The sequence below is a fragment of the Sceloporus undulatus genome, chromosome 4 (assembly GCF_019175285.1).
Source record: "Sceloporus undulatus isolate JIND9_A2432 ecotype Alabama chromosome 4, SceUnd_v1.1, whole genome shotgun sequence".
NCBI classification, from domain to species: Eukaryota; Metazoa; Chordata; class Lepidosauria; order Squamata; family Phrynosomatidae; genus Sceloporus; species Sceloporus undulatus.
The window spans coordinates 151,171,643-151,197,846 of record NC_056525.1 but is presented as its reverse complement, the minus strand read 5'-3'; the positions used below and the strand labels follow the sequence as shown (position 1 = coordinate 151,197,846).

At 39.7% G+C, this 26,204-nt stretch overlaps 1 protein-coding gene across 9 annotated transcripts in view; it reads left to right on the top strand.

The window, feature by feature from the left end:
• Window positions 1-26,204, top strand: part of NTNG1 (netrin G1) — a 307,304-nt gene that overhangs the window by 213,868 nt on the left and 67,232 nt on the right. For all 9 annotated transcript variants that reach the window (XM_042465425.1, XM_042465423.1, XM_042465419.1 and 6 more), the window contains exon 5: window positions 1,289-1,315. In XM_042465425.1, coding sequence (XP_042321359.1) covers window positions 1,289-1,315 — 27 coding nt within the window. The remainder of the gene's footprint in view (window positions 1-1,288; window positions 1,316-26,204) is intronic.

Below are 26,204 nucleotides of genomic sequence, written 5' to 3'. Positions count from 1 at the left end.
TCCTCTGCTTTGTTCAGGTCCTGCAGGCTCATGCCTGTAGCCTGTCTGACTGAGGCCATCCATCTGGATCTGATTTTCCCTCTCTTTCCTCTTCCTAGCATTACCTAGCATTATTGTCTTTTCTAATGATTCATGCCTTTTCATGGTGTGGGCCAAGTAGAACAATCTCAATTTACTCATCCTAGCTTCCAGGAGATTTCAGGCTTGATCTGTTCTAGAACCCATTTGTTTGTCTTCTTGACCATCCATGTTATCCTCAGCACTCTTCTCCAGCACCACATGTCAAAAGAGTTTATTTTCTTTCTGTTTGATTTCTCCGCTGCCCAGCTCTCATGTCCATACAGTACATGGTGAGGGGGAATACAATGGCTTATAATAGCCTGACTTTAGTGCTCAGAGTTATGTCTTGATCTTTAGGATCTTGTCTATTTCTTTCATAGCTGGCCTTCCCAGTACTAGCCTTCTTCTAATTTCTTGACTGCAGTCTCTTTTCTGATTAATGTTTGAACCAAGGTATGGGAATTTTGTGACTATTTCAGTTTTCTTGTTATCTAGGATGAAAACTTGTACACCTTCCATGGCCATTATTTTTGTAGTATTATACTAGCAGGTATGATAGTTATCAATTGCAAGTATTCTTAGTACTTTGACAAACAGTTCAAACATTAGGACATTGTCTTGAACAGTCTACCATTTGAACATAAAAATCTCTATCTCAGTGTCCAAAAGTCTGTTTAAAAATTTGTTCAAAATTCTCACTTATTCACAGATGGCTTCCCAACCTTACCTGGACTTGAGCAAAGGAAAATGGATAAGGCAAATAATGTGAAAGAACAACTTGATTGCATGCCCATGTACATACACACACATCATAACGAAAATGTCAAATAACTAAAAGATTATGTATATGATGTTAACCTAATGAAAACGCCAAAGGATTCTCAACAGCTAGCTGATCAAAGTGTTTTATGGTGCACAGATTCATTTTTATTATTATATTTTAATTACGTTTTTATATTAATATCAGTATTATTATCTGCTTGAAATCAATAAAAAAAGTTTGATTCATACACACTTAAGCACATTTTGTTTCCTATAGTCATTCATCAATATGTATTTTATTCTCTTAAAGAACTTAGGGACTGTAATACCACTTAATATTAGCTAGATCTGTTCATTAATGCTTAGTGTATGGCGACCTACTTTTGTTATCAGTGCAACAATGTAAAATTTCTTAGTGTCATGGATGTATGTGCACACCTAACCAAATTATGTTTTTTCTTTTCAGGTATGCCCAGTATTTCCAGCATTGGTAGTAAGTAATAAAGAGCACAATTAGGCCAGCTTTGCTTGTTGTTCAGACTCTGAAAACCTATTTTTCCATTATCTATTTCTGTTCTTTCTAAAGTTCTGTGGCAATTGGAGAAATACTTTTCCTGCTATATTTATACTGCATAGATAATTATGTCCAGAGGGATAGCAGCTTCACCTATTTCATGGCACTGCATTCAATGGCAAAAACAGAGTCTATGATCACCAATAATGGCAAATAATGCCAAATTAAGGGTTCTCAATCAAACCCAAACTAATGTTTGTAAAGTTTAATCATGTGTATGCTAAAGAAATAAAGGAGGAATTGTATTTTAAAACATTAAAAACTATGTCCAAAACACACTTCAGAAATAATCAGTTTGAGACTGCTTTAACTGCCCTTAATCAATACAAGGGAATTCTGGGAACTGTAGTTTTATGAGAAATTTAGCCTCTTCTGTCTGAAAGCTCTAGTGCCACAACAAACTACAGTTCCCAGGATTCCCTCACACTGAGCCAGGGCAGTTAAACCGGTCTCAAACTGGATTATTTCTGCAGTGTGTTTTGGACCAAAGATTTCTAAAATGAGTACCCAGACTGTTGGGGGCAAATTAGCTTACTTGCTAATTAGCTTACTTGCTGTTCACCGCTATGATCTTTGGAATAGCGGTATATAAATAATAAAAAAAATAATGGATTATCTTTTAAAATACCCGGTTAGTATTTTGAGACTAAAGCAAAAGAACAACTGGACTAATGGATTCCCAAAAAGATTGCCTTTTTTTAAAATGATGGTTTATATTATTTTACCAATATTTGCCAATTTAACTTCCACTAATATGTAAAATAAAAGATCTTTTATACTTTGAAACAGACTATGCAATCCTACATATGTTTATCCAGAAACAAGTCCTGCTGAGTTCACTGGGACTTAATCCCAGGTGAGTGAGCATAGGATTGCAGTCTACATTTTTTAAATATTTCAAGATGTAAACATTAGAGCCAAGAACAAATTTAGTCATAAGCATATATTATAACTGCAACTAGATCGCAGTAGATTTTTAAAAAGACATATGAACAATTCTAAAGGGCTGCTAATAAATAAGGTTGTGTGTTTTTTCTTATTGTCTTTGCCGATATTCATATTTCCCATAGATCCTGGGTATGTATTCTGCCCTCATTTTATAGCACTTGTCCACCATACATAGCACTGCTTATCTGCATATATTTTTCAAAATATTAATAATAACTTTCATCGTCCAGCTATCTGCTTCAAAATATAACCTAGACCTTTTGTTTTGTCCAGCTGTAATAAAATCTGGAGCAAGGAAGTAATTTGGCTTTTTCAACATTTTCTTTTAAACAGAGGTCTCTCATTCCTAGTTATGACAATTCTCAAATGTTTTTTTCTTGAAATATATATCTCTTGGGTAAATATTCCAAAAGTGAAAGATGTTCCCCCCCCCTTTTTTTTTCAAGGCACTGACTATATTGATTTATATATCCATCCACGATCTAATCCATATATACATTAATGTTCCAGCATTGTGATAGCCTTAAAAAAATCTACTTCATCTATTCTTATGAAATTCATATGACATTCAAAGGTGATTGCATTTAAGGTCATCTCAGTATTTGTTTAAATATACCCAAGACCTTTAATATTGCCTTCAAAACTGTTTTTGATTGAATCAAAGGGATTCTTTCCCTAGATGACATCCCTAGCAATAAATATAACAGAATCTTGTGATATATTTGTTTTAATATACCTAAAGGTGTTGCGAAGGGTTTTATCATAGCAGTCTATGACTTATTCAAAGAATTTCCCTGAGAGCATGTAAGTAGTGACAGGTACTGTCAGATATCCCTTGCATTGAAACAATGCCTTGCTTATTCCTATATATTATTCTGCAGTCTGCCCTAGGCTTGTCCAAATAAAAACACTTATTGCCAATATTTTAATGCTTTATGAGATAATTATTGGTTTATTTTATAAAATATCATTATTTTTTCATAAGGCATTTATTTTAATCAATGTGCCTCTTCTAAAAAGAGAAAGGTTTAGAGAAGAATATGTCGCAGCTCAGACTTAATTTTTTCAATAATTTCTCAGGTTATTCCTTTTAAACTCATCATTTCTTGTAAATAAAATATGTAAATATTAAATGGTCAATTTCTCAAATTGATTTTCTTTATCTATCCCTTACTCCTCCTGTGATGCAAAAAAAAAACCCCACTCAGAATGTCAGCTTCCAACTCATATTGCAACATTATTATATGCAAGTTCTGTTCAAAGACTGCTGCAAGGGCAGAAAAAATACCCTTGGTTGTTTTTTTTAATGGCAACTTTTCCCACAGTTTCTCCATTTTGTTCAGGAGCTATCCAAGATCTTAGGTCCTATTTTCAAGAGCACCAGGAGAGCTCCTGTGCAATGAGGCACTTCTGTTGGAAGAATGTCCAAAAGTCAGGAATGGATTCACAGCCCCATAGCAGCTGCCTCTGATCTCCTTTCCTTTTTGCACAAACCATAAACATGGAGCACATGGCCCAGTTGTTCCTAAGTATGTTAAATACCATTTAATTTAACTAGAGAGTTACAGTGCAGTTCTAGTTATAGTTACTTTGAATAATATCCTTCTGTCTGTCTTCAGTGGGGCTTACTCCCTTCTATGTTCAGGATTTTTCCCTTAGCAAATGCTCAAAATCTATGGGATTTAAACTGGCTGGATTCTGCTTGAATTTTGTGCAGTGCAGGGCCATTATATACACTTTAACAGCCAACAAAAGATTTGCAATACCTGGCATCCAGCTGAAAAGCAATTCCCTAATAATTTAACAGCTGCAATGCTTCTTATAAATGCACGGTCAGGTCTTTCCATTTATAAATCAACTCAGTTTTCTTCAGCTCTTAAATTGGCATAGGACTGATTTGTTAAGCACCATGCAGTATCAAAACTAGCCTTGGCTGAAATACAAGTAGTGTTCTGTGTCCATTTTAAATGGAATAGCAGCCATTTTCTCCCTGGGTTTATTGAGTGAGATGACATTAACAAGATGCCAGATAAAAGTCTTCCATTTTTATTCATCAAATTCTTTCTGCCCCAGTGTCTTCTTCAGCACATACATATCTCCAAATGCATAGTAAATGTGATTCTTTTGAAGGCCTGACCATGAATTTGCATGTTTTATTTGATGCGGGGAGGGGGGGGTGAAAGAAAACCAGGAGAAAAGCTCTGTTGTTTCTACCACTTAAAAAAAAATTATCATAGCTGAACAGAAATGGATAAATGGTAAAAAATAGTTCTTATGCTACAGATTTGCTATTGTCTTGCATGCACTTATGTGATTGTGACATTCACTTTACACTTCCATATTGCCTTCTTCACCGCATTGCCATCTCTGAGCATCAGCAGATGTTGGCCTTTGGACTCTTAATAGGGAATCTCAAAAAGCTTTGGTTTAATCAGAGGTGATCTGAAAGGATGAAGTCTGAATTGCTTTAAATTTTGAGACTTTTTAAATCGGAGGTGGGGGGGGTAGTATCCCTTTGTTTTTGCTGAAGGGAATTTGCAACAGTTATGCTAGCTATCTACAAAGTTATGAACTCAGTCCATACCAAAGAAAAACTAAAGTTCTCTTGTGTGCATTATTTGTTAGTGCCAATAAAAGAGAAAGCAATCATTTCTGGTTGATTGGTGGTATTTTCTGCTTTAAGAACTTCAACTAAGAGATCTTCAACTATGAAGACTTCTTTATGAAATAAAAATAAAATAATTAATGTGTTTAGTTGATTTGTTGGAGAAATCTGATTATCATTTCTTAATATAACATTCTCAGAGTATCTTTTGTGGAAATGATAGAATTCATAAATGACAGAAACCATTATCCAGTGAGAGAATTTTGTGTGTGTACATGTTTATACGGGCCTAGATCCAGTTTATTTTTTTATTTAATTAATTTTTCCCCACATTTCTCCCAAAGTGGGACCCAAGATGGCTAATATATATAAAACACAACATTTAAAATTGTACAATTAAAAACATAAAAATATAAAAATTACAAATATAAAATTTAAAAAATACAAAGTTAAAATTACTAGTCTAAGACCAACCCTCTCATCCCCCAATAAAACCAAGCCTGCCAGATCTTAAAAGACCTGTTTGAATAAAAATGTCTTTGTCTGCCTGCAAAAGGCCAACCTAGTCTCCAGCGGAAGGGAGTGCCTCAGAGTGGGAGTAGCCACTGAGAAGGCTCTCTCTCGTGTCCTCGCCAGGTGAGCCGGGGATGGTGGTGGGACAGAGAGAAAGCCTTCTCCTGAGGATCATAGGGCTCTAGGTGGTTCATATGGGGAGATATGCTCTCTCAGATAGTCTGAACCTAAGCTGTGTAAGACTTTATAGGCCATAGTTGTTAGTACTAAGTAGGGTAGGTGTAGTTAATTCATGAAACGTACACATATGTTAACATAACAAGCTTAAATGAGTGTAGTTTATCTTGTTATCTAATGGGATGACCAATTATATTTAGGCCGTATGCAGTATTGTGAATCAAATAGACAGACAAATAGATAGACATAAAGATAGACAGGTCAACAGAGATAGATGCATAAACATGTCAAATCCAATTACTAACATGAAGCTGCTTTAATGGATTCTGTGTGATTTCATCTTTTGTCTATGTTAATGCATTATTTGTGTTCATTCCCTGTCATCTGGGAATAGAATATTCTCAGGTAGTACATTTAATATTGTTCACTGGAAAATATTGGACTTGGTATATTGGCTCTTGTAGGCCTTGAGCTTTGCTCAGTTTAGTGGAAGGAATGAACACAAAGGGTCCAGCATAAAAAGTATATTTCATTCTAATAAATATTCCAATAACATCTGTAAGATTCCTGCAAGCAAACCTATCCTTGAGGGAGTATAAAACTCTATTATTCTATGATTCTATATATTTGTCTGTACATATATGTATAATTCTGTATTCTCTTTGATCTCAAAGGATCTTGTATTAAAGCAGCACATCATTAATGTTTGTGTGTAATACGAAAAATGGTCATTTTTAAAAAATCCTTTCTGATCACCCACCAAAATATTAACCAGAGCTTTCCCCATTAAGGTCATTTGTACCTGCTGTTGTCTATCAATTGAGTAATAGGTTCTTTGATAATCTCCAGCAGATTTGATTCCAAAGCGGATTTTTTTTCAACAGCTTTTTCAGTTCTGGCTGAGAAAAAAAACAACTGGTGAGATGGTTAGCAATTAATGAATCCCAAAACCATTTTCAGGATATTGTAAGCTTTTATAAGTTACTCCTACAAAACACCTTACCATGATCAATTTTAAATGATGGCAGTGTAGAACATATGTCAAAAAGTACTTTTAAGACTGAACACTAGAGATTAAAGATTATTTTTGTATGCCTTTCTTTTACACATTTTCTGCAATCAACCATTCAGGGCAGTTCTCCACATTAAGCAGAATGAAGTGGTAAATTTGTGCACTGGATCACTTCGACCATAGGTGGGATGTCATATTTCTTCACATTCCCTAATGCAAAAACTCCTGGTATGTAGACATCTAGGAATTTATAGAAAGGACTACACAACTATCTTTCTGATGGACCAGTGTGCTGTGTACAAGGTGTTTTTCCATACAAAGGGGACTTTTAAAATATGAGGGAAGTACAACGGTCCAGAATGTTACCATTTTCCATCTCATTACCCCCATCCTCTATAACATATATATTAGCTCTTGGAGGGCACACACAAACTCATCTCTGGTGTAGCTTAGTTTCCTACAAGATGTGGAAAACTGACATTTACCATGGCACCTTGCAGTACATTCTGCCTCCTTGACTAGGATCTTTCTTTTCTCCTCTGCCTTCCATCTCTATGTTGCCACTGCCTGTCACATCTGTGTAGACAAGCTTTTTGTAGCAGAATAAGGCCAGGTTGCTACATCGTCACTCCGTGTTCCTACTTTTTCCTCTCCTGTGCATTTGCCACATTCCCTGGTAGGAAGATGGCCCAGACTGGAAACCTTGCCATTTAGTAGCAAACTAATCTGTATTCCAGTACACCACAATTTTAACTAATTATGCTAAGTAGTTTGTTAGAAAGAGTACAATTATACAGAAAATAGGACAGGCATGATGCACAAATAGCTTGATGGGAGTGATTACCACCTCTGATGCCTATTAGTAACAGACGAGTCAAGAGTTTAGAAACAAATAATGTACTGAAGTACAAAACACAAAGTCAGCAGTGTGTTATGTGCTATTGTTTTGTTTTTCTTCTAATTACCCATTTTCAGATTGTGATTTGTACTCTGCCTATCTCAAAAACTAAAGTATTACATGACACTTTTACATGGCCAGGTGCCTGAGAAGTATAGGATACTGGATGTTTGAGTTGTGTACATATATAGAGAGAGATATGGGCAGGTAAAAAGCAAGCAGGAACATGAGCAGATTCTGCTAGTTCAGAACCAGAACTAGTACAACAGGCTGAGATTCTAAAAACTGAGACAGAAAAACTTAACTTTATCACTCTATTACCCAGTGAAGAAAGGATGAATACCTCTTTCTCATGACTGCACTTCAATTACGAACACATACTGGGTAGATTCTCTGTGAAAATCCTCCTTGTCATGTCTCCTTTAGACATCATATGAAGCATTTGCCCCAGGAGTATGATAATGCTGTCATTCTGCATTACTCAATGAGGGATTAATGTTATTTTAAGTAAGATGTTGATTACAGGGGAACTTTCAGTAGGGCAAGACTTGGCATTTTTATTTAATTATATCTTGTCTCTAAACTTTGCTCCTTACAACCATGTACAGTGAAGCCATCCCATAAACATTTCGGATCCATACTAGATAATGTCTCAGAGCCAAGTCTCGAAATCAGTTTAGTGTAAAGCTAGACAACAGTTACTTTTTTGAACTCCTAGGATCCATCTACATTGTAGATTCTGAGAGTTGTAGTTCTCCCAAAAGTACCTTTTCCAGTTTAGTACTACTACGGCCCAAGACACACCTGCCAAAATCGGCATGCCAGCATTGAATCTAGGGTTCCAGAGCGCACGGCAACTGCACACTCTGGAACACTAGTCCGTATGGGCAGCGGCATCATGGCGGTGTCCTGTCCACATGGGCGCTGCCATGATGACGACGACGCTGCGTAGCATCTGCACATCATTGCATGTTGCATACATCACGAGTGCACCAATGGCGCACTCATGACGTACACAACGTGCCACAAAAAGAACCTGGAATAATCAGGTTTTTTTTACTGCAGAGGGACACAGCATGGTTTGGCGGCTGTGGTGTCCTTCCACAGTTAAAACGGGTGACTCCAGCCCGCCGTTTTGGGGTGGTCTGTACTGCCCCTATGTTTGGTTTCCAGAGTGATAAATGACAGATATTGCTCCATTGCAAAAATTATTATAGATTAGCAATCACCAGTTGCTATGGCATCTTACTAGGGAGGCAAGCTGGAAAACAACAATCCCCAGTAATGAGTCACACAGGACAATGTGGAAGGGGGGGTGAGGTGGCAGCAAAAGATAAGTAGTTGTCACATAAGAAACCTCTAATTGTGCAGAAGGAGAGTTGTCATTAGACATTTGACATTTGGTAAATTAAGAAGGAACAAATTCTCAAACCAAAAGACAATAGAGGGGATGTCATAACAGAAACAGCTTTGTCTAGCCAGAGCTCAATAGAGCAGTGCTTCTCAGTCTGTCTGGTGGGTGGGGATGGGAGCAATTGTTTATTTTTTCAAACGTGCCAGGGACCATAATTTCTTATTACTGTCTGCAACAGGGTTTTTCTTTTCTGGTAACTCTCCATGGACCATCAGCCATGAAACAGCACCAATCCAGGGACTACCACTTTTATTAGGCCTGCTATAGAAGACCCACACCTACCCAGATCTGTCACATGGGTCTTCATTCCAATACTCACACAAGTCTTTTGCATTTCTGTTTACAAATACTGTGAAAACTTGTCTTCAACAAAAAGGATGTTTGGGGGTAAAAACTAACACTTTTTGACAGAATATTGCAATTTGGCATGGAGAAATTTGCACAAAACCCTTACTGAAATGTTTGCCACAGAAGTTATGACATTTTTTGTCACAGAAATTCAGAAATGTGAAATGCTATTGGAAAATGTGCAGAAACTCCTACAGTGTTGTCTAGTTTGGACAAAACTTTTGAACAGTTTTGTTCTTACATGCAAGAAGTAAGTCAGCAAAGAGTTACATCCTTATGGTGTTTTCACCCTCCTAAAGTGTGCTGTTATAGAATTGTTTCAGATCATTCTGGAAAGATCAAAATGACAGCTTTCCAATCATCCACTGCTGTAGATTGTGGCAGGCAAGCAAATGGAAAATGCATCACACAAAAGAGAAGAAAATGGGTGACACATATTCACATAAACTAATATGTATAACTATTAGATGGAACTAGGATTGCCAGGTGAAATAAGGGACAGGCGTCCTGCACCTTTAATAGTTGTGGAGAAGAGGGAATTTTGTAAGAAGCAACACCTACTGAATTTCCCATTTCAAAAAATTGTACCTAGTAAACCTAGATGCAAAGTTAGGAAGTATGTAATACTTCTCAAAGTTTCTTTTCAAAGGTAGCAACAAGTAATAACAGCAGTTTTCTTCCTGCTTCGAGAAAGTCTTGGAAAACTGCAATTTTCAAAGGCTGTTTACACTTCAGAATTCATTCTGCAAAAAAAAACTTAAAATAGCATGTGGTTGGTTTGTGCAGAAAATAGTGTTTTCTGCATGAAAAATAATATATCCATGTAGAAACATTAATTCCTGTGTAGAAAATGTAGTTTTCTTTGCAGAAAAAAGGTGTAATTGGGCATTTGTTCTGCACAACATTCATATATGGTTTTGCACAGAAAACTATATTTTCTGTGCAAAAGCTAATATTCCAGTGCAGAAATATCAATTCGTCTGCAGAAAATACTACTTTCTATGCAAATCAACCATGTGCAAATATTTCACAGAACAAATACCAAATTACAGCTTTTTTTCTGTGCAAAAAACAGCATTTTCAGAAATAATATTTTTTGCTTTTCTACACAGAAAATGCTGGTTTCTGTGCAAAACTACCACATATAAATTTTGCACAGTATAAATCCTAAAATGTGAATATTCTCATTTGTCCAAGAGTCCTCTCATCAGGCTTTCTCAACATTCAAAAAAATTATTATTATATATGTTTTAATATTATTTTCATCTCTAGCATTAATTAGATAACTGTTGTCAGGTGACCTACATGTCCATTCAGTCCTTCTTTTTGGGTGCTAACTGTTATGCACAACATCTTCCCACCCTTTCTTATCAGTCCTTTCTTATTATCTTTAAGCTGAACATCAAGTAGAAACTGTTTCACAATCAGCACAGCTTCAAACAGAGGAGTATTCGCTGTAAAGTCGGATGTATGACCATATTTTGAGCAAGCAGATTATGACTTACATGTTTGTTTCAGATACCTAGGTAACATAGATTATATTCAAATGTTTCCCTTGGGTGTTATTACTGTTCATTTCAAAAACATAGCCGTGTTAGTCTGGCTCAGATGCAAATCACATTGGTATTCAAATTAAGGTTGCCTGACAGACCCAAAAAATACAAGCGTTTTAAAATATCTTTATGTGCAAAAATCAGCAAGTGAAGCATTTCACTAAGTGGAGATAAGCATTGCCTTCTTATAATATCGGGATGTCATGTTGCTGTTAAAAATTACAATGCCTGAATGAAAAGTTGCCAACCCTATTTCAAATACTCAGACCTGTTAAGATTTCTGTCGGAATGTATTTTTCCACCCTGAAATGTTTGTTTCCCTCCATCTGTATAGATTTGCTTATGTATATGGATAAAACTCTTTGGGGTGTTGTTTCCCCCCCCCCCTTTCTTTCAAAGAAAGCATTGCTTTAAATGTATCAATACATGTCATGAAGTGTGTGGGAGACAAGCTATATGTCTTCCTTCCTTCCATTTTCTGTTAATAGATTTGCATGTACATGGTACATTTTTATATATATAAATGGAAAATAATTAAGATTGGGAGGAAAGAGCCCAAAGGATGAAGGAGATAGTATGATAGGGCTATGAGTTCCTTTGTGGCTGTACTGTGATCCCCAATATTTCCCACTGTGAGTTTTTGTCTCATCACAGCAGTTTAAGGGACTGAGCTCCAATTTTCTGAATACTTCTTTCTAAGTATTTTCCACTGAGTACACTGGGACATATATACAGTGCGCCCACGTCATACATGGGCCATTATACACTGCTTTCAGCATACGCTGATAGCAGTGGCGCTTCTTCTGGCACCATGCGCTGGAAGAAACAATGGCACGTGCACGCCACCAGCACCACACGCCACCACAAGCACGAGCCCCATTACTTGCAATGGGACTCAAGCATACACATTTTTTGTTTTACACGGGGGGGAGGGGCGAAACGGATCCCCCATGTAAAACATGGGCGCACTGTACCTTTAAACATAGCCTTAATAATATAGTTACAGTTGCCATCACTGTGACTGATCCTAGACTGCTAGGAGGTATGTTTTAAGGCCAGGATTCACCATTGGCCAGTGTAAATTTGTAGTAGCATAGCCAAGCAGGACTTAAACTACCTCAGAGCTGCACTAGGCAGCAGTGCTTCATGCATTTTCTGAACAACACTCTTTGGCAACCTCTCAGAAAGTGCCACTGCTTGCATAATAGTACTTATACTGTTTACATTTTCAAAATGACAAGGCAACTCAAGTAATGGACATTCCTGGGGCCATGTGATATTGAAATCATAGGCTAAATGCAGTACCACACTTGCAGTTGTTTGGCACTTACTTTCAAATTGGCAAGGCAGAAGCTGAACACCAGTCAGTTCCATGCCCATCTACACACAAGCACAGGTTTTACAAAAGAAAGAAATAAGCTTAATCTTCTTTCTAAAAATACGTAAAACTAACTTTACTTACAGATTACTTGAGTACATTTAAATACCAGGTCTAATGGAGAGGGAGGAGAAAAGAAAATGGCTGTATGTTAGAGTGATGTAGGAAGAGAGACTAACAACAAGTCCAACAAGAAGCATGAGTATAACCATACAAAGATGGCTAATTCTTAACAGCAGTAATATCCAACCCCCTCTATCACAGATGAAAACCAGCTCTATGGGGGTTTCCTAATCCCCTGAAAGAGGTTTTTAGGGCACCCAGGCTGCTGCATGAAGCTGAGCATTGCCTTCTACCCAATTCTGTTCATGAATGCCGCTTCCACCAGAACACTCTTGAATTCTGGCCCAGTCACCAGAAGAATTATATAGAATGAGGACCTTACATTTACTTATAATAGCTCAGAAGAAGCCATGGAGAAGATAGCAACTGTGTCACAGACATTACATACTAAGTACTACAATCCCATGCTCAAGTCCCACTTAACAGAAGTTACTTCTGAGTATCCTATACACCTGAAGGGAGATTCCCCCACTAGAATGCATCTACACTGTCAAAATAATGCAGTTTGACACCACTGCAAGTGCTCTAGCTCCATCCTATGGAACTGTGGGATTTGTAGTTTTGCAAGGTCTTTAGCCTTCTCAGCCAAAGCAGATTATTGCACCATGAATTCTTGCTGGGATAGATGCAGGTTGTAACCATAACAGACAGATCTCACCAGACAGCTCCCTACTAAGCAGTAGGCAGCCTGTATCCAATCCAGGCTTGTGCCACAGCTTTTCAAGAATGGAATTTTCCCATTCTTGAAAAGCTGCAGGAGAAACCTGGACTGGATCAGGCTGCCTACTGCTTGGTACGGGGCTGTCTGATAATGTCCATCTGTCACCTTACAACATGCATCTATCCTGGCAAGAAATTGGCTGTGCAATAATCTCCATTGAGTGCTGGTACCTCACAAACCTACAAATCCCAGGGGTGTCAAATTGCATTATTTCTACATGTGTAGATGTACCTCTAGGTAATGCTACTTAAAAAATTGTACTCTTAGGCTAAGAGGTCTCCCTGAAGTTGTCTGTTATGTTCTGAGACTTTTGTTTCCTTCAGTGATGATAGTATAATGCTTTCTCCAATATAATTTGAGTTTGTCTTCATTCAACACAGTCTTGAATAGCAAGTGAGTGTTCAGACTAAGGTAAGCTGCTGCTTTCTGTAATTCAAACACAGAAAATTGCCATTTTTACTTTCGCACATTTTTATCTGTCCTAATAATTAGATATCAGTGTGTTTTTATTTATGTATATTAGAAGTATTAGAAGTATGAGACTTTGGGGCAAAACAGACCACCCCAAAAGGGCGGCTTCAAGCACACCACCGCAGCCCCAATCTGCCTTTTTGACAGCCTAAAAAGGAGCAGCAAACAGCCACACCTTTTTGTACTGGCACAAAACCCAGCTTTCCCACCCTGCCAGCCTTAAGGCACTCCAGCAGTGTGTAAATGCCATGCCGCCGGAGCATCTGGAAGCCAGCTCAAGTGTGAACAGTTAGTTGCCCAGTTTGAAGCAGGCTTCCTGGCATCTTGGGGGCATGTGTCGTCTATACATCATGCCCCCGAGATGCCCAGAAGCCGTCTTTTTATGCCTGTCTGTTTCACCCCTTAGTTAGCAATCAATATCATCTTTAAAGTTTGAAAGAAAGCACACCAAAAATAAAACACAGTACTGTTATATTTTTTAATTCTTTGAATAATAGATTGGAAAAAAACACTAAAATTGTGTAAGACATTTTAAAATCTTTTCAAGTAAGATGGTTTTGTACTTTCAAAGAAGAACTACAGTATACTAGGGTTTGGGTTTTGTTTTGTTTTTTACTGATCAACAACTAAAATAATGAGACACCAGGAAAAGAAGGAAGCAACAATTTTGTACTGTATGTCACATCAGTTGTGCAAGGCTGTCTGTTTTGTCAGTCAGAGAGAATGGCTTCAGCATAGCTTATTGGCCAAAATGGTTTTTAAAATACTCCTGAGAGAAGAGAGGACATAGGAAAAATACTTCCATTTTTCTCAATCCCATCACTTTGGGGCCCTCTGAATTTATGAAGACAGAGTTAATCTCATGTACCAGAAGAATGTGATTCAGCTTTCCACTGCCAAAGGTGTGTAGAAAGCCATCATTTCAGAGTACAGAAAGCTAGCTATGAATACTTCTGCTTCCATATGAGTATTACATGTTCATAGAGGATGCTGTCCTTTCTCCAGTATTGAAACTGAGCCATGATAGATGTTTTCTCGACCAGAGGCTTGTAATTTTGTATTAACTTTTTCCTTACCCAGTTATAGGCCTACAGTGGGGGATCATAATAGAAAATGCATGGCATGCAGAAGGTCCGCTCTGGGCCCCACAACAAACTTCAACTCCCAAGATACCATAGCTTTGAGGCAGAAAGTTAAAGCAGTGCCAAACCAGGTTATTTCTCCAGTGTGGATGCAGCCTATGTTAAACTAAGAGGATTCCAACTAAAATGTCTCAGGTTGGATTTGGGTTCATTAAAATCTTGAGATAATGGAGACCTCCAAGGCACCACTCTAAATTTTGGTGAAGGAAATGAGAAGAAAAAATATGTTTCATTTCTATGTTATCATATCCAACAGCATTTCACAGACTAAAATACAAACACTGTAAGGTACTTGTAACACTCTTGTTCTCTATCTGTTTCTCACACATTCACAAATACACATAGCTCAGGGCTCCTTTCTACCTGCTGTACACTGTATTCATTTATCGTTTCTCCCAAACTAGTTTCTGAAGCAAATGTGTCAGTAAACTGGTCATAACAGTTTTCTTTAAAATGATGATGATGATAGGTTCCTTAGTGCAATATTTATTCTAACAGTGGAATGGCAAGTCAAAACACATTCAACAATCTTTGCTATCCATTGCTTTCCTTCCTCACCTATGGGTGAGGAAGGAAAGATTTTCAGTGGCATTATGTGTTAAGAACATAAGCTAAGCCATTCTAGGTTGGACCAAAGACCTATGTAGCTGAGCATACTTTTCACTTATGGGAAACTCACAGCTGGACATAGATATAATATCACCTTCCTGTTAATGTTCCCCAGCAACTGGTATGCAGAGATATACTGTCTTTGATATCAGAGGTAATATGTAGATGTCCTGACATGTTGCTGCTGTTGTTGTTATGTGCCTTCAAATCATTTTTGACTTATGGTGCCCCCAAGGTGAACCTGTCACTGGGTTTTCTTGGCAAGATTTTTTCAAAAGGGCTTGGCCTTTGCCTTCTCTGAGGCAGAGAGAGTGTGACTTGCCCAAGTGGGTGTCCATGGCTGAATGGGAATTTGCATACTCATCTCCACAGTCCTAGTCTAATGCTCAAACCACTATATCACACTGGCTCTCATACTAGATAAATCCACAGAACATAATGCTTCTGATGTCTACAATGCCATCATGACTAGTAGACATCATTAGCCGTATCTTCTATCGGTTTTTCTAGACCCCTATATCGACGTTCATGGCCATCACTATTTATTTTTTAGTAAATAATACATATGTGCTGTAAGGAGTATTTCTTTTTACTTGTCTTCTCTCCTGGTGGTGCAGTGTAGCCGTTCACAGCCATAAGGTTGTGAGTTTGATCCCAGGTAGGGCTCCAGGGTCCACTCAGCCTTGCATCCTTCCATAGGTCACTAAAATGAGTACCCAGCTTGTTGGAGTCAATTAGCTTACACATTGTAAACCACTTAGGAGTGCTTAAGTGCACTGATAAGCAGTATAGGAATGTACTTGCTATTGCTTTGCTACATGGACCTCCCAAAGTTTAGCTTAGTTATGTGACCCCAAGGTGCTGAAAACTATTCACTGTCCCATATTACAGCTCTTTCATTTTGAGCTAAGGCTTATCTAAATCTAACACTTAGGTTCTGACCATAATTCTGTTGCCCCTGAAATGCCTATATACCCACTGATTTTACCTCTAAATTTTCCCTCCCTGCCAACACATGTGGGGAAGAGAAAGAGAGAGAGAAAGAGATGAAAGAATTGTTGAAGACTCTCTTTTTCTGGAAGAAGTAGGGGGAGGGAATGAGGGTATTCAACCTCTCATTCTTGTGCATGGTCAACCACGTGGATTGAGGGGGCCTACAATGCTTCCTTGCATACAGAAAATCTAAGGCTTATTTGTTATAGGCAGCATGATTCAGTGGTCTAAGAGTTGGACTAGGATTCCAGGAGACCAGGACTAGGATTCCAGGAGACCAGAATCCTCACTCTACAGTGGAAACCCACTGGGTGATTTTGGATGTGCCACATTCTCTCAGTTTAAGATGCAGGCAACGGCAAGTCTCCTTTCAATAAATTGTGCCAAGAAATCTGTACGATAAGATCACCATAAGTCAGAATCAACCTGAGCACATGTAACAGCAACAACATCAAAGGCTTCTTTCCATACTGTCAATTCACTATGATGTCTTATATTTTCCTAAAATCTAGACAGGTGAGTGAATACTCACCTGGAATACTGTAACTGGACTGTGTGTCTAGTTCTGGGTACCACAATCCAAGAAGTGTGTGGATAAGCTGGAGTGTGTCCAGGGGAGGGCAACCAAAATGGCGAAAGGTCTGAAGGAGTAGCTTAGAGAGCTGGGTATGTTTAGTCGGGAGAAGAAAAGCTGAAGAGGTGACAGTACAGCCATGCCTCAATATTTGAAAGAGTGTCGTGCCTAAAGCTTCATGACCTCTCAAGGAGGCCCACCATGTGGTCTGAGTAGTAGTGCAAGTATGGTTGAATAAATGCATCCTAGTTCAAAATGATCTTCAACATCCGCTGTAGAAAGAGAAAAGGAAGATTGTTCCTAGGTGCTAATGCATGTGCAATTATATACTGGACTCAAAATACTTTTACTCCTAAATTTGGAGGCTGAGGATGGCCAGACTGCTCCCTGCTGACTAGACAAACCAATCTAGGTTTTCACACAGTCCAGTTCCTTCACAGATACTGCTTTCCCTGAGGAATCTTATCTTAGGAAAGGGACACGAAATCCCAGCAGGACTAGCTATGATGGCTGGGGGACTCTTGGAGCTGTTGTCCCAAAAGTTACATTTCCAAACTTTGGTTGTAGTCATGACAACTGCTTCTTCTGTATCAAATGTGGTAGACACCTGAATACCAGATTCAAGCAGCACTGGGTAAATCTGTGTTCTTCCAGATGTTATTAAACCTCACTTCCCAACAGCACTAGCCATCCTGGCAAATGGTGAGACATTATGGCGGTAGCAGTAGTCGTTCAGCAGCATATGGAGGACTGAAGGTAGACTGATGTAACTCCTCCTTTAGTTACACATGGTGTGCCTGATGTGATGTCATTCTAAGACCCTTGGAGCAGGAATTGGCAAGACAGTTTTTAAGTACTATTGCTCCAGCCTATGGATTCCTGGGATTTGTAGTTTTACACGGTCTTTAGTACTGATGCCTCACAAAACTGCAAATTCCAGGATTCTGTAAGGTGGCACCAATTTGCATTATTTCTACAGTATGGATGCACCCCCAGTTTCCCAGTGCAGTTTGATCACTGCTTCCAAAGCAAGTTAAAAGCCTGTCAGAACCCACTGGAAAAAGAGTTGGGGGTAGAGAGCAACAGAGAACAGGTAGCTAATTATTTTAGGAACTGAAACAGTGTGAATAATGTTGCAATCAAGTTCCACCTCAGAAAACAAAATGGAAATGAGCCAGACATAATTCATGTTAAACACTAGCAGGTACTGCCTCAAAAGATGTTGTCACAGAACTGCGAGGTTAGGAGCTTACATTTTCAAATGTTTCAAAAGAAAGGTGATGATTCATGCCTCCAGAGGAAGCTTTAAAAGCCATTTGATTTTGAAGTGTTTCGACACGTAACAAAGGCTGAAATATTGCATATTCAATAATCTGGAGAAATTAGGATCTTTTGACCATTATAGTAAGTATAGTTAAAAAAAAAACCTGCACCATGGCCTCATTTTTGGGCCCAAGCTTAGAGATGTGTGCCAATATCCCTGTTAATTAATATACATAGTGTCAAAACTAATGCTAAGCTAAAGTATCACTAAGGCAGTGCTGGAAATGAAAATGAAACGCTTTTAATTTGCTTCTTGTATTGTTGTTTGCAGCCATAGATGGGGTGAATAAGCAGCACAGTGAAGAGACAGACCAGTTGTGAGGGAGAGAGGGGTGTTTGACAGGTTTCCCAGGTGTCTCTTCATTTATGTCTGTGCTTTAGCTCATAGGCTTTTGCATGACTCTGAAAGAGATGAAAGTATAGCCCAGTTGCTAAGGCTCCCTCTCTTCCCCATGCTATGCCGCAACTCAAAGCATTTCTCCTGCCTCGTCTAGGCAGAGAACAAAAACTTGTGATCCAACAGATGTTAGATTACAGTGTCTGTTATCCCTGAAAATTGGCCATACTATCTGAGACTGATGGAAGCTGACATCTGAACTAAATCTGTGGTGTCATAGATAGGACTACCTGAATGAAACCTGGACGGGGCTCCTATTCCTTTATTGGTTGTGCAGAAAGGGAAAATTTAGCAGTTGTTGCTTGTTACCTGGTTGCATTAGCAACACTATACAGAAACCATGCAGAAAATGGGAGGGGGTAAAGAGAGAGACAGAATATAAAGAGGAAGAGGAGATAGTAAAAACTTAGAAGAAAGACAAGAAGGTAAATGCAAAGGATTATAGTTCAAGTTTTTTTTAAAAAAAGATGAACACAGATTATTTACATAACTTCAAAATATACAATGGAGACACTGAAATAATTAAAGATTTTCTTTACCTTGGCTTAGTCATAAATCAGAATGACGACTGTAGTCATGAATTCAGAAGACTAGAATTTGGAAGGGCAGCCATGAAGTGTCAAGATATATCACTGAATACCAAAGTCAGGATTGTCCATGCCAACATATTCTGATGTCTTTATATGGTTGTGAAAGCTGGGCAGTGAAAAAAGCTGAAAAGAATCAATTCATGTGGTGCTGAAGAAGAATTCGGCAGATACCATGGACTGCCGAAACAAATAAATGGATTCAAGAGCAAATCAAGCCTGAATTCTACCTAGATGCCGGATCGAAGCGGGATTACAACCAAAAATATCCATACATAAATAATAAATAATAATAAATAAAATCTTTATTTGTATCCCGCCCTTCCAAAAGATTAGGGCGGCTTACAGTGGTGCAACGAGTGCAAACAAAATACAGGAGTTAAAACATGTAAACAACAATAACAACAGTCTAAAAAATAACAATAAAAGCCCCTTAGCCCAACCTCATGGCCACGGAAGAGGAGGGAGGCCCACAGGATATTTAATCGGGGAATGCCTGCTTGAATAGGAAGGTTTTGAGGTCCTTCCTAAATTGGGCCAGGGTGGTAGATGAGCGGAGCTCGGTGGGCAGCGTGTTCCAAAGGGCTGGGGCAGCTGTGGAAAAGGCCCTTCTCGAAGTGGAAGCTAACCTGGCCCCAGGCACCTTCAGCAATTGCTGCCCGGATGTTCTGAGGGTGCGAGGCGGATTGTACGGGGAGAGGTGGTCCTTTAGGTATCCTGGGCCCAAGCCATTTAGGGCTTTATAGGTAATAACCAACGCCTTATATTGGGCTCGGAAGCGAATAGGCAGCCAGTGCAGATCTTTGAGCACAGGTGTTATGTGGCTGGTCCTGGATACGCCAGTGACCAGCCGGGCTGCCATGTTCTGTACCATTTGGAGCTTCCGAGTTTGGTATAAGGGTTGCCCCATGTAGAGTACATTGCAGAAATCCAGTCTCGAAGTTACCAGAGCGTGTACAACAGTTTCTAGGTCCCTCTGGTCCAGGTATGGGCGCAGCTGGCGAATCAGCCGAAGCTGGTAACAAGTGCTCTTGACCGTCGCGTTCACCTGAGCAGTCAAGTGAAGCGACGAGTCAAGAAGCGCCCCCAGACTGCGCACGGAGTCCTTCACAGGGAGCGTGACCCCGTTCAGGACAGGTGGAACCACCGCCATTCCTGGACCAGGGGAACCTATCACTAGTACCTCCGTTTTCTCTGGATTCAATTTGAGTCGGTTTTCCCTCATCCAGCCCATTACTGACTCCAGACAGGCCACGAGAGGAGAGACGCCATCCCCAGTCACTACATCAGTCTAAAATACATATCATAAAAACATCACAAAGTATAAAAATTTCAATTACAGTAATTGCAGGACAGCAAGTAGTTATGCTGTTATGACCGGAAGGGAGGTTTCCTAAAGTTCTTTATAGGAGGTCAGGTGGATATGCCTGCCAGAAGAGATGAGTCTTTAGTGCCTTCTTAAAGGCATCTAGAGTTGTGATGAGACAGATCTCCTCTGGCAGATTGTTCCATAACCTGGGGGCCATAGCTGTATATGCTCTTTTGGAAGTAACTGTTAGTCTAAACTTTGGGTAGTCTAACAGATTCTTCCCTGTTGTCCTAAGGGTGCGAGGCAGATTGTGTAGGGAGAGGCGTTCCCTCAAGTAACTCAGGCCCAAGCCATGTAGGGCTTTAAAGGTAACTACCAACATTTTGTATTGCGCCCGGAAGCTAACTGGCAGCCAGTGTAAGGATTTTAGGACAGGTGTTATATGATCTGACCTGGAAAGTCCAGTGATCAATCTGGCTGCTGCATTTTGAATTAATTGAGGCTTCCGAACCTGGTACAAAGGTAGCCCCATGTAGAGCGCATTACAGAAGTCTAAGCGAGAGATCACCAGTGCGTGTACCACCGTTTCAAGTTCCTTTTGGTCCAGGTGGGGATGCAGCTGGCATATCTCCTTGAGCTAGTAATAGGCACTCCTGGCCATCACATCCACTTGAGATGATAACTGTAGAGATGGGTCAAAGCATAAGAAGACAAAGCACGAGAAGACATGACTAAAGAAGAAAATTAATTAGAAGTCAGTAGAAAAAGAGGAAAACCACATTACAGGTTTGTAGATTCAGTCAAGGGAGCCACAGCTCTGAGTTTGCAAGACCTGAGCAGGGCTGTTGATAAAAAGTGACTTGGAGATCTCTCATTCTTACGGCCATCATAAGTTAAAGTTGATGTGTAAGTAAGTAACAACAGCACAACCATCAAAGATACAGTTATCACTCTGGCAACCCTAGCCAAAGATCACAGATCATTTGTTAGTCAGATAACACTCCCTCTCTTCAAGCATCATGTTGTCCAGTAAATCACATCATACCATGTGTGAAGAAAGAGAAGTTATCCCTTCTTGACAAGATAAGGTCAGGCCATGATGTCTTGGCTTTGTTGTTTTCATCTGTCTGCAGCACAGCAGTCAAATTTCCAATGCCTTCACAAACTGGTGGAAAATAGGCCACATTTTGCCCACACTCTATCCCATTTTGAAACAGGCTTTAAATTTATTTATTTATAAAGTGGAGCAGCTGAACATAGACTGAAAATCTTTGCAGCATTGGTATGTCCAGTATCTTTTACATCCAATGGACACTCCAGTAACGAAGAAAAGAGCCAGCCAAGGATCGTCTTAAAAGAAGCCAGACAGCTTTCCAATGGAAACTGGTGGTGAGGGTCGGTACCATTCTATAATGGTATAGAATTCAAAATGCTATCCCCGATCTTTCCCTTGAGGATTAACGTTCAAGATTTTTTTTAAAAAAAATAGATCAGCAGCCTTATATGCCAGCTTGGGGTTGGACCTCCTGCTCACCAGGGACTGCAAGGCTCCCGCCTTCTCTCCAGAAATTTATTGGTACCCCGATACAGTCAGCCCTCCATATTCACAGATTCTTCATCCCCAGATTCAAGCATCTATGGCATGAAAATAGCCCAAAAAGATATACAATCCAAAAGGGAAACCTTGATTTTGCTATTTATAAATATAAATATATAAAATACAGTGGCCACTTACGCGGGAGATCTGTTCTGGACACACACACCCGGTATATGGAGAATTCCGTGGATTCTCGAGCCCATTAAAGACAATGGGGCTAGTACCCTCAGAGGTGTACAGGCCACAGGTGCATGTGCCATTACTCTTTCTGGCGCACGGTGCCGCTAATAATAATAATAATAATAATAATAATTATTATTATTATTATTATTATTATTAAACCTTTAAGTGTATAAAAAACGACTGTACATAAATCTTTTATTAATTGGATGGTTCCCTGCCCTCAGGCTTACAATCTAAAAAGACACGACACAAAAGGAGAAGGGAGTGGTGGTGGTGGGGAAGCTGAAAGCCACGCCAGAAGAAGCGGCGCCGTGCACCAGAAGGAGTAATGGCGCATGTGCCCATGGCCCGTGCGCCTCTGCGGGCATAAGCCCCATACCCACATATGATGCGGGTGCACCAGTTCACAACACCATTGTATTTAATAGTACTTGAGCATCCATAGGTTTTGATATCCACATGTGTGTGTGTGTGTGTCCTGGAACCAAACCCCAGTGGATACTAAAGGCCTACTGTATTTTATAGTACAATAACATGCAAAATCCATAAAACAGTGATACCTTTATTCAGACAATATCACTGTTTTGTGGATTTTGGCTCCTATTGTCATTCGCTCTAAAGCCAACACAGCTACCTCTGCCTGATATTTTATGGTAGCCTTAATTTCCAGCAGTGAGGTCCACATCATTCTTTGTCATATTGGGGGAAGGTAATCTCAGAACAATTTAATAAATGTCCTGCCACTCTTTTCTCTGCCATCCTCTCAATAACCAGACCTGGAACATCTGTAAGGGAAAGCCAGTTGTTGCCTAGCAACCCCAGTATTCATTTTTCTTTCCCTGGAAGAGGCCTAAGGGCAGCAGCAATTAGTGTGACCAGATGCAAAGGATTCCTGTGCTTTTAATAGGGATAGAGAAGAGAGGATTTCGGCAAGGGTAACTTGTCAAACGTGGGTGAGAAAACATCTGCTGGAAATCCCTCTACTATACCATAGGTGAAGGTATATGAGTCCTATCTTCCTTTGCACCTGGTTCTTCTAACAACAGCCTAGATCTTGAAGAGGCTCAAGTGCACACAGGTTTCGCATAGTTACTTGTGAAAAACAAGTCGGCCATTTCTGGATTTCCATAACTGCTTTTAGGAAAGCCATCTGTTCACCATTTTCAGGGTTACAGTCTTCAGCTTTGGGAGAACAAACACATTTCAGCTAAGTGGATGGTAATGCAGTTGCTTACAAGAGAGAGAGAAGGAGAAAGGACATGTGCCCCCATGGAATGCAAAAAGGATAGATAAAATTGCACAGATTGGATATGATGATATGTGCGAATAGATGCACATTGAGAAATCATGATTATAATCTCAATAGAAATTCTGCTGTTGGATTCTCATCACCCCTTACCATTAGCTATGTTGACTATGGGTGATGGAAACTGCAGCCCAACAATATCTCCACCCACTGCCAAAGGGAAGGATTTCTTATTTTACTTTATTTTATTTTATTAAAAATGTATTTTGTGGATTTTTAGCAATGGTTTTTAATTGTTGGAGTCTCAATCTGGAAAAAGCGTGGGATATAAATAAATTGGTAGTAGTAGTAGTGAAAGAGCCAGCAAAGTGTAATGGTTTGAGCATTGGACTATGATTCTGAAGACCAGGGTTCAAATCCCAAAGGGTGGAATATATATATATATATATATATATATATATATATATATATATATAGTAGGTATTAGTGGTGGTGGTAGTATTAGTAGTAGCATTGAAAGAGCCAGCATGGTGTAATGGTTTGAGTATTTGATGATGATGACTCTGAAGGCCAGGGTTCAAATCCCAGCTCGGCCATGTAAACCTGCTGGGTGACATTGGGCAAGTGAAACTCTCAGCCTCAGAGTATGTCAATGGTAAACCTTCTTTGAAGAAAACTTGCTGAAGATAGGTACACTTTAGGATGGTCATAAGTCAGAAATGTCTTGAAGACACACAACTAGAGTGTTAGTAGCAGCTGTAGTAGTAATGCAGGAGTGGGCAGTTCCACAGGGACCTAAACATTCCCAGCAGGCTGCACTATCATGTCAGCACATTGTATTTAGGTCTTTTTGGCTTTGGGGGCAGGGAGGCTAAGGGTTATAGGAGACTTGGAGGCTCTACAGGCTGCCCCTTTTCGCACCAGATTGGGGTCATGGCAACCTCACGCCACAGCCCTGATCCAGTCTTTCCAGGGTGCAAAAAGGAGCCGCAGAAAGCAGCTCCTTTTTGCACCCTTGAAATGGCGCTATAGCCACATTGCCACGGCTATGCAGCGCTCCTTCGGTGCTACATTGTATAGACACAGGCTGGAGGAACACCATGATGCCACATGCCATGCAGAGTGGTACACTGCATCATGGCACCTGGGGTGGTGTGCGTCATCTGAATGCGACACCCCAACTCTGCCCCCAGGCTGGCCTTAATGGTGGTCTGAAGAGGGCTTTAAGCAAGCAAGCAGTGCATTTTTAGTTGCCTTGGGGGTGTTTGGAATGATTTTTTCAAACTGAAAAAGGCCCAGATTTGGGAGTGAAGTCTTGGGGCTTCAAGAGTGTCCCTAGGGTTGGAGTACAACAATGCAGACAAGGATCACATGTAGCTATTCCCCAATATGAAGAGCTGTCCTTTTTGAAGTAGGACACATGGCCAGCCAGGTATGTGGGCTGCACAGGGGTTGCCAGCTTAAAAGTGTATCTTTTAACAGCTAACAGGAAATGAGAATGTTTATCTCCATGTTATGAAAGCATTGCCTGTTGGTTACAGCATGGCTGCACAATCCACTGGTCTTTCAGCACAAATGTACCCTGTTGTGACCCAAATAACTGTGGTCAAATACGAGTACTTCAGCAAAAGTTGAATGTTGGAGGTGCCATCACTTATTACGGGTATTGCCAATTGTATTAGCTTTTCATCATTTTAGCTTTTATGAACAGATGCCCTGTACTTGTAATTCCCCATTACTCTCTCCACTTCATCTGGTTGAATTCCATCTGCATTCATGCTGTTAAGGGTCACAGAGCCTTTTCCTTTAAAGGGATGAATGTCACATTCCCACTGGTGATGTGTGGCTAGATTTAAAATAATAAAGTATGACAGAAGAATGAAGAACTTGGGGATTTCTAACCTACTAATTCTCTGTTGGCCGCCAACTCTCAAGAGAGTAGCAATTCTCTTTCTATAAATAAATGAGTTCTAGGTTTTTAGATAATTCAGTCAGTGGACCTATGCAGAGCTGTCAGTTTGATTTAATGAGAGCGTTCTTTCCATACCTTGAATTTTAGTGATTGTAGCTGAAAATCTGAAGATAATTTCAGTAACTTCTTTCCCAAATAATGTGGGCTGGTTGTTCATTTGCTCAGGCAAGAGAATCCCTGCTTTTATATTGTTCCAAAATGGAAACAAACAGAGGTGATGTGGAAGGCCTGTGGTCAGCTTTTAAGGCTAAGTGAAAATAACCTTTACAACCCTATTTAGAAATAGCAAAGCTAGAATTAGTATTTTCAGAACTAAGGAGGTGAATTTAAAAAGAAGAGGATTGATAGTCCCCAGCTTTTTCTTATTGGCAGCTTCCATTTTAATTCTGCAGTGGCAGCCACCATTGGAGGCACTCCCTCCGCCCCAAAAAATGTTGTTACACTGGAGTAAAGTTCTCACCCAAATGGATGTACCAGGGAATTCATTCTTGGCCTTCCAATGGGTAGGGAGGCTGCTTTGCTTGTCTTGCCATCACCTTCTAAACCTGGACAAATGTTTTTAAAGGAAAAAAAACAGTTTTGAATTCTCATGATGGATATCATTTCTCATGTCCATAGCATGGTACAGACTGCCAAAAAGCGGTGTACCAGCACCGGTATTAGGGTTAGGAAACATGCACCATGTACATGCTCCCTAACCCTAGTACGTACCGCC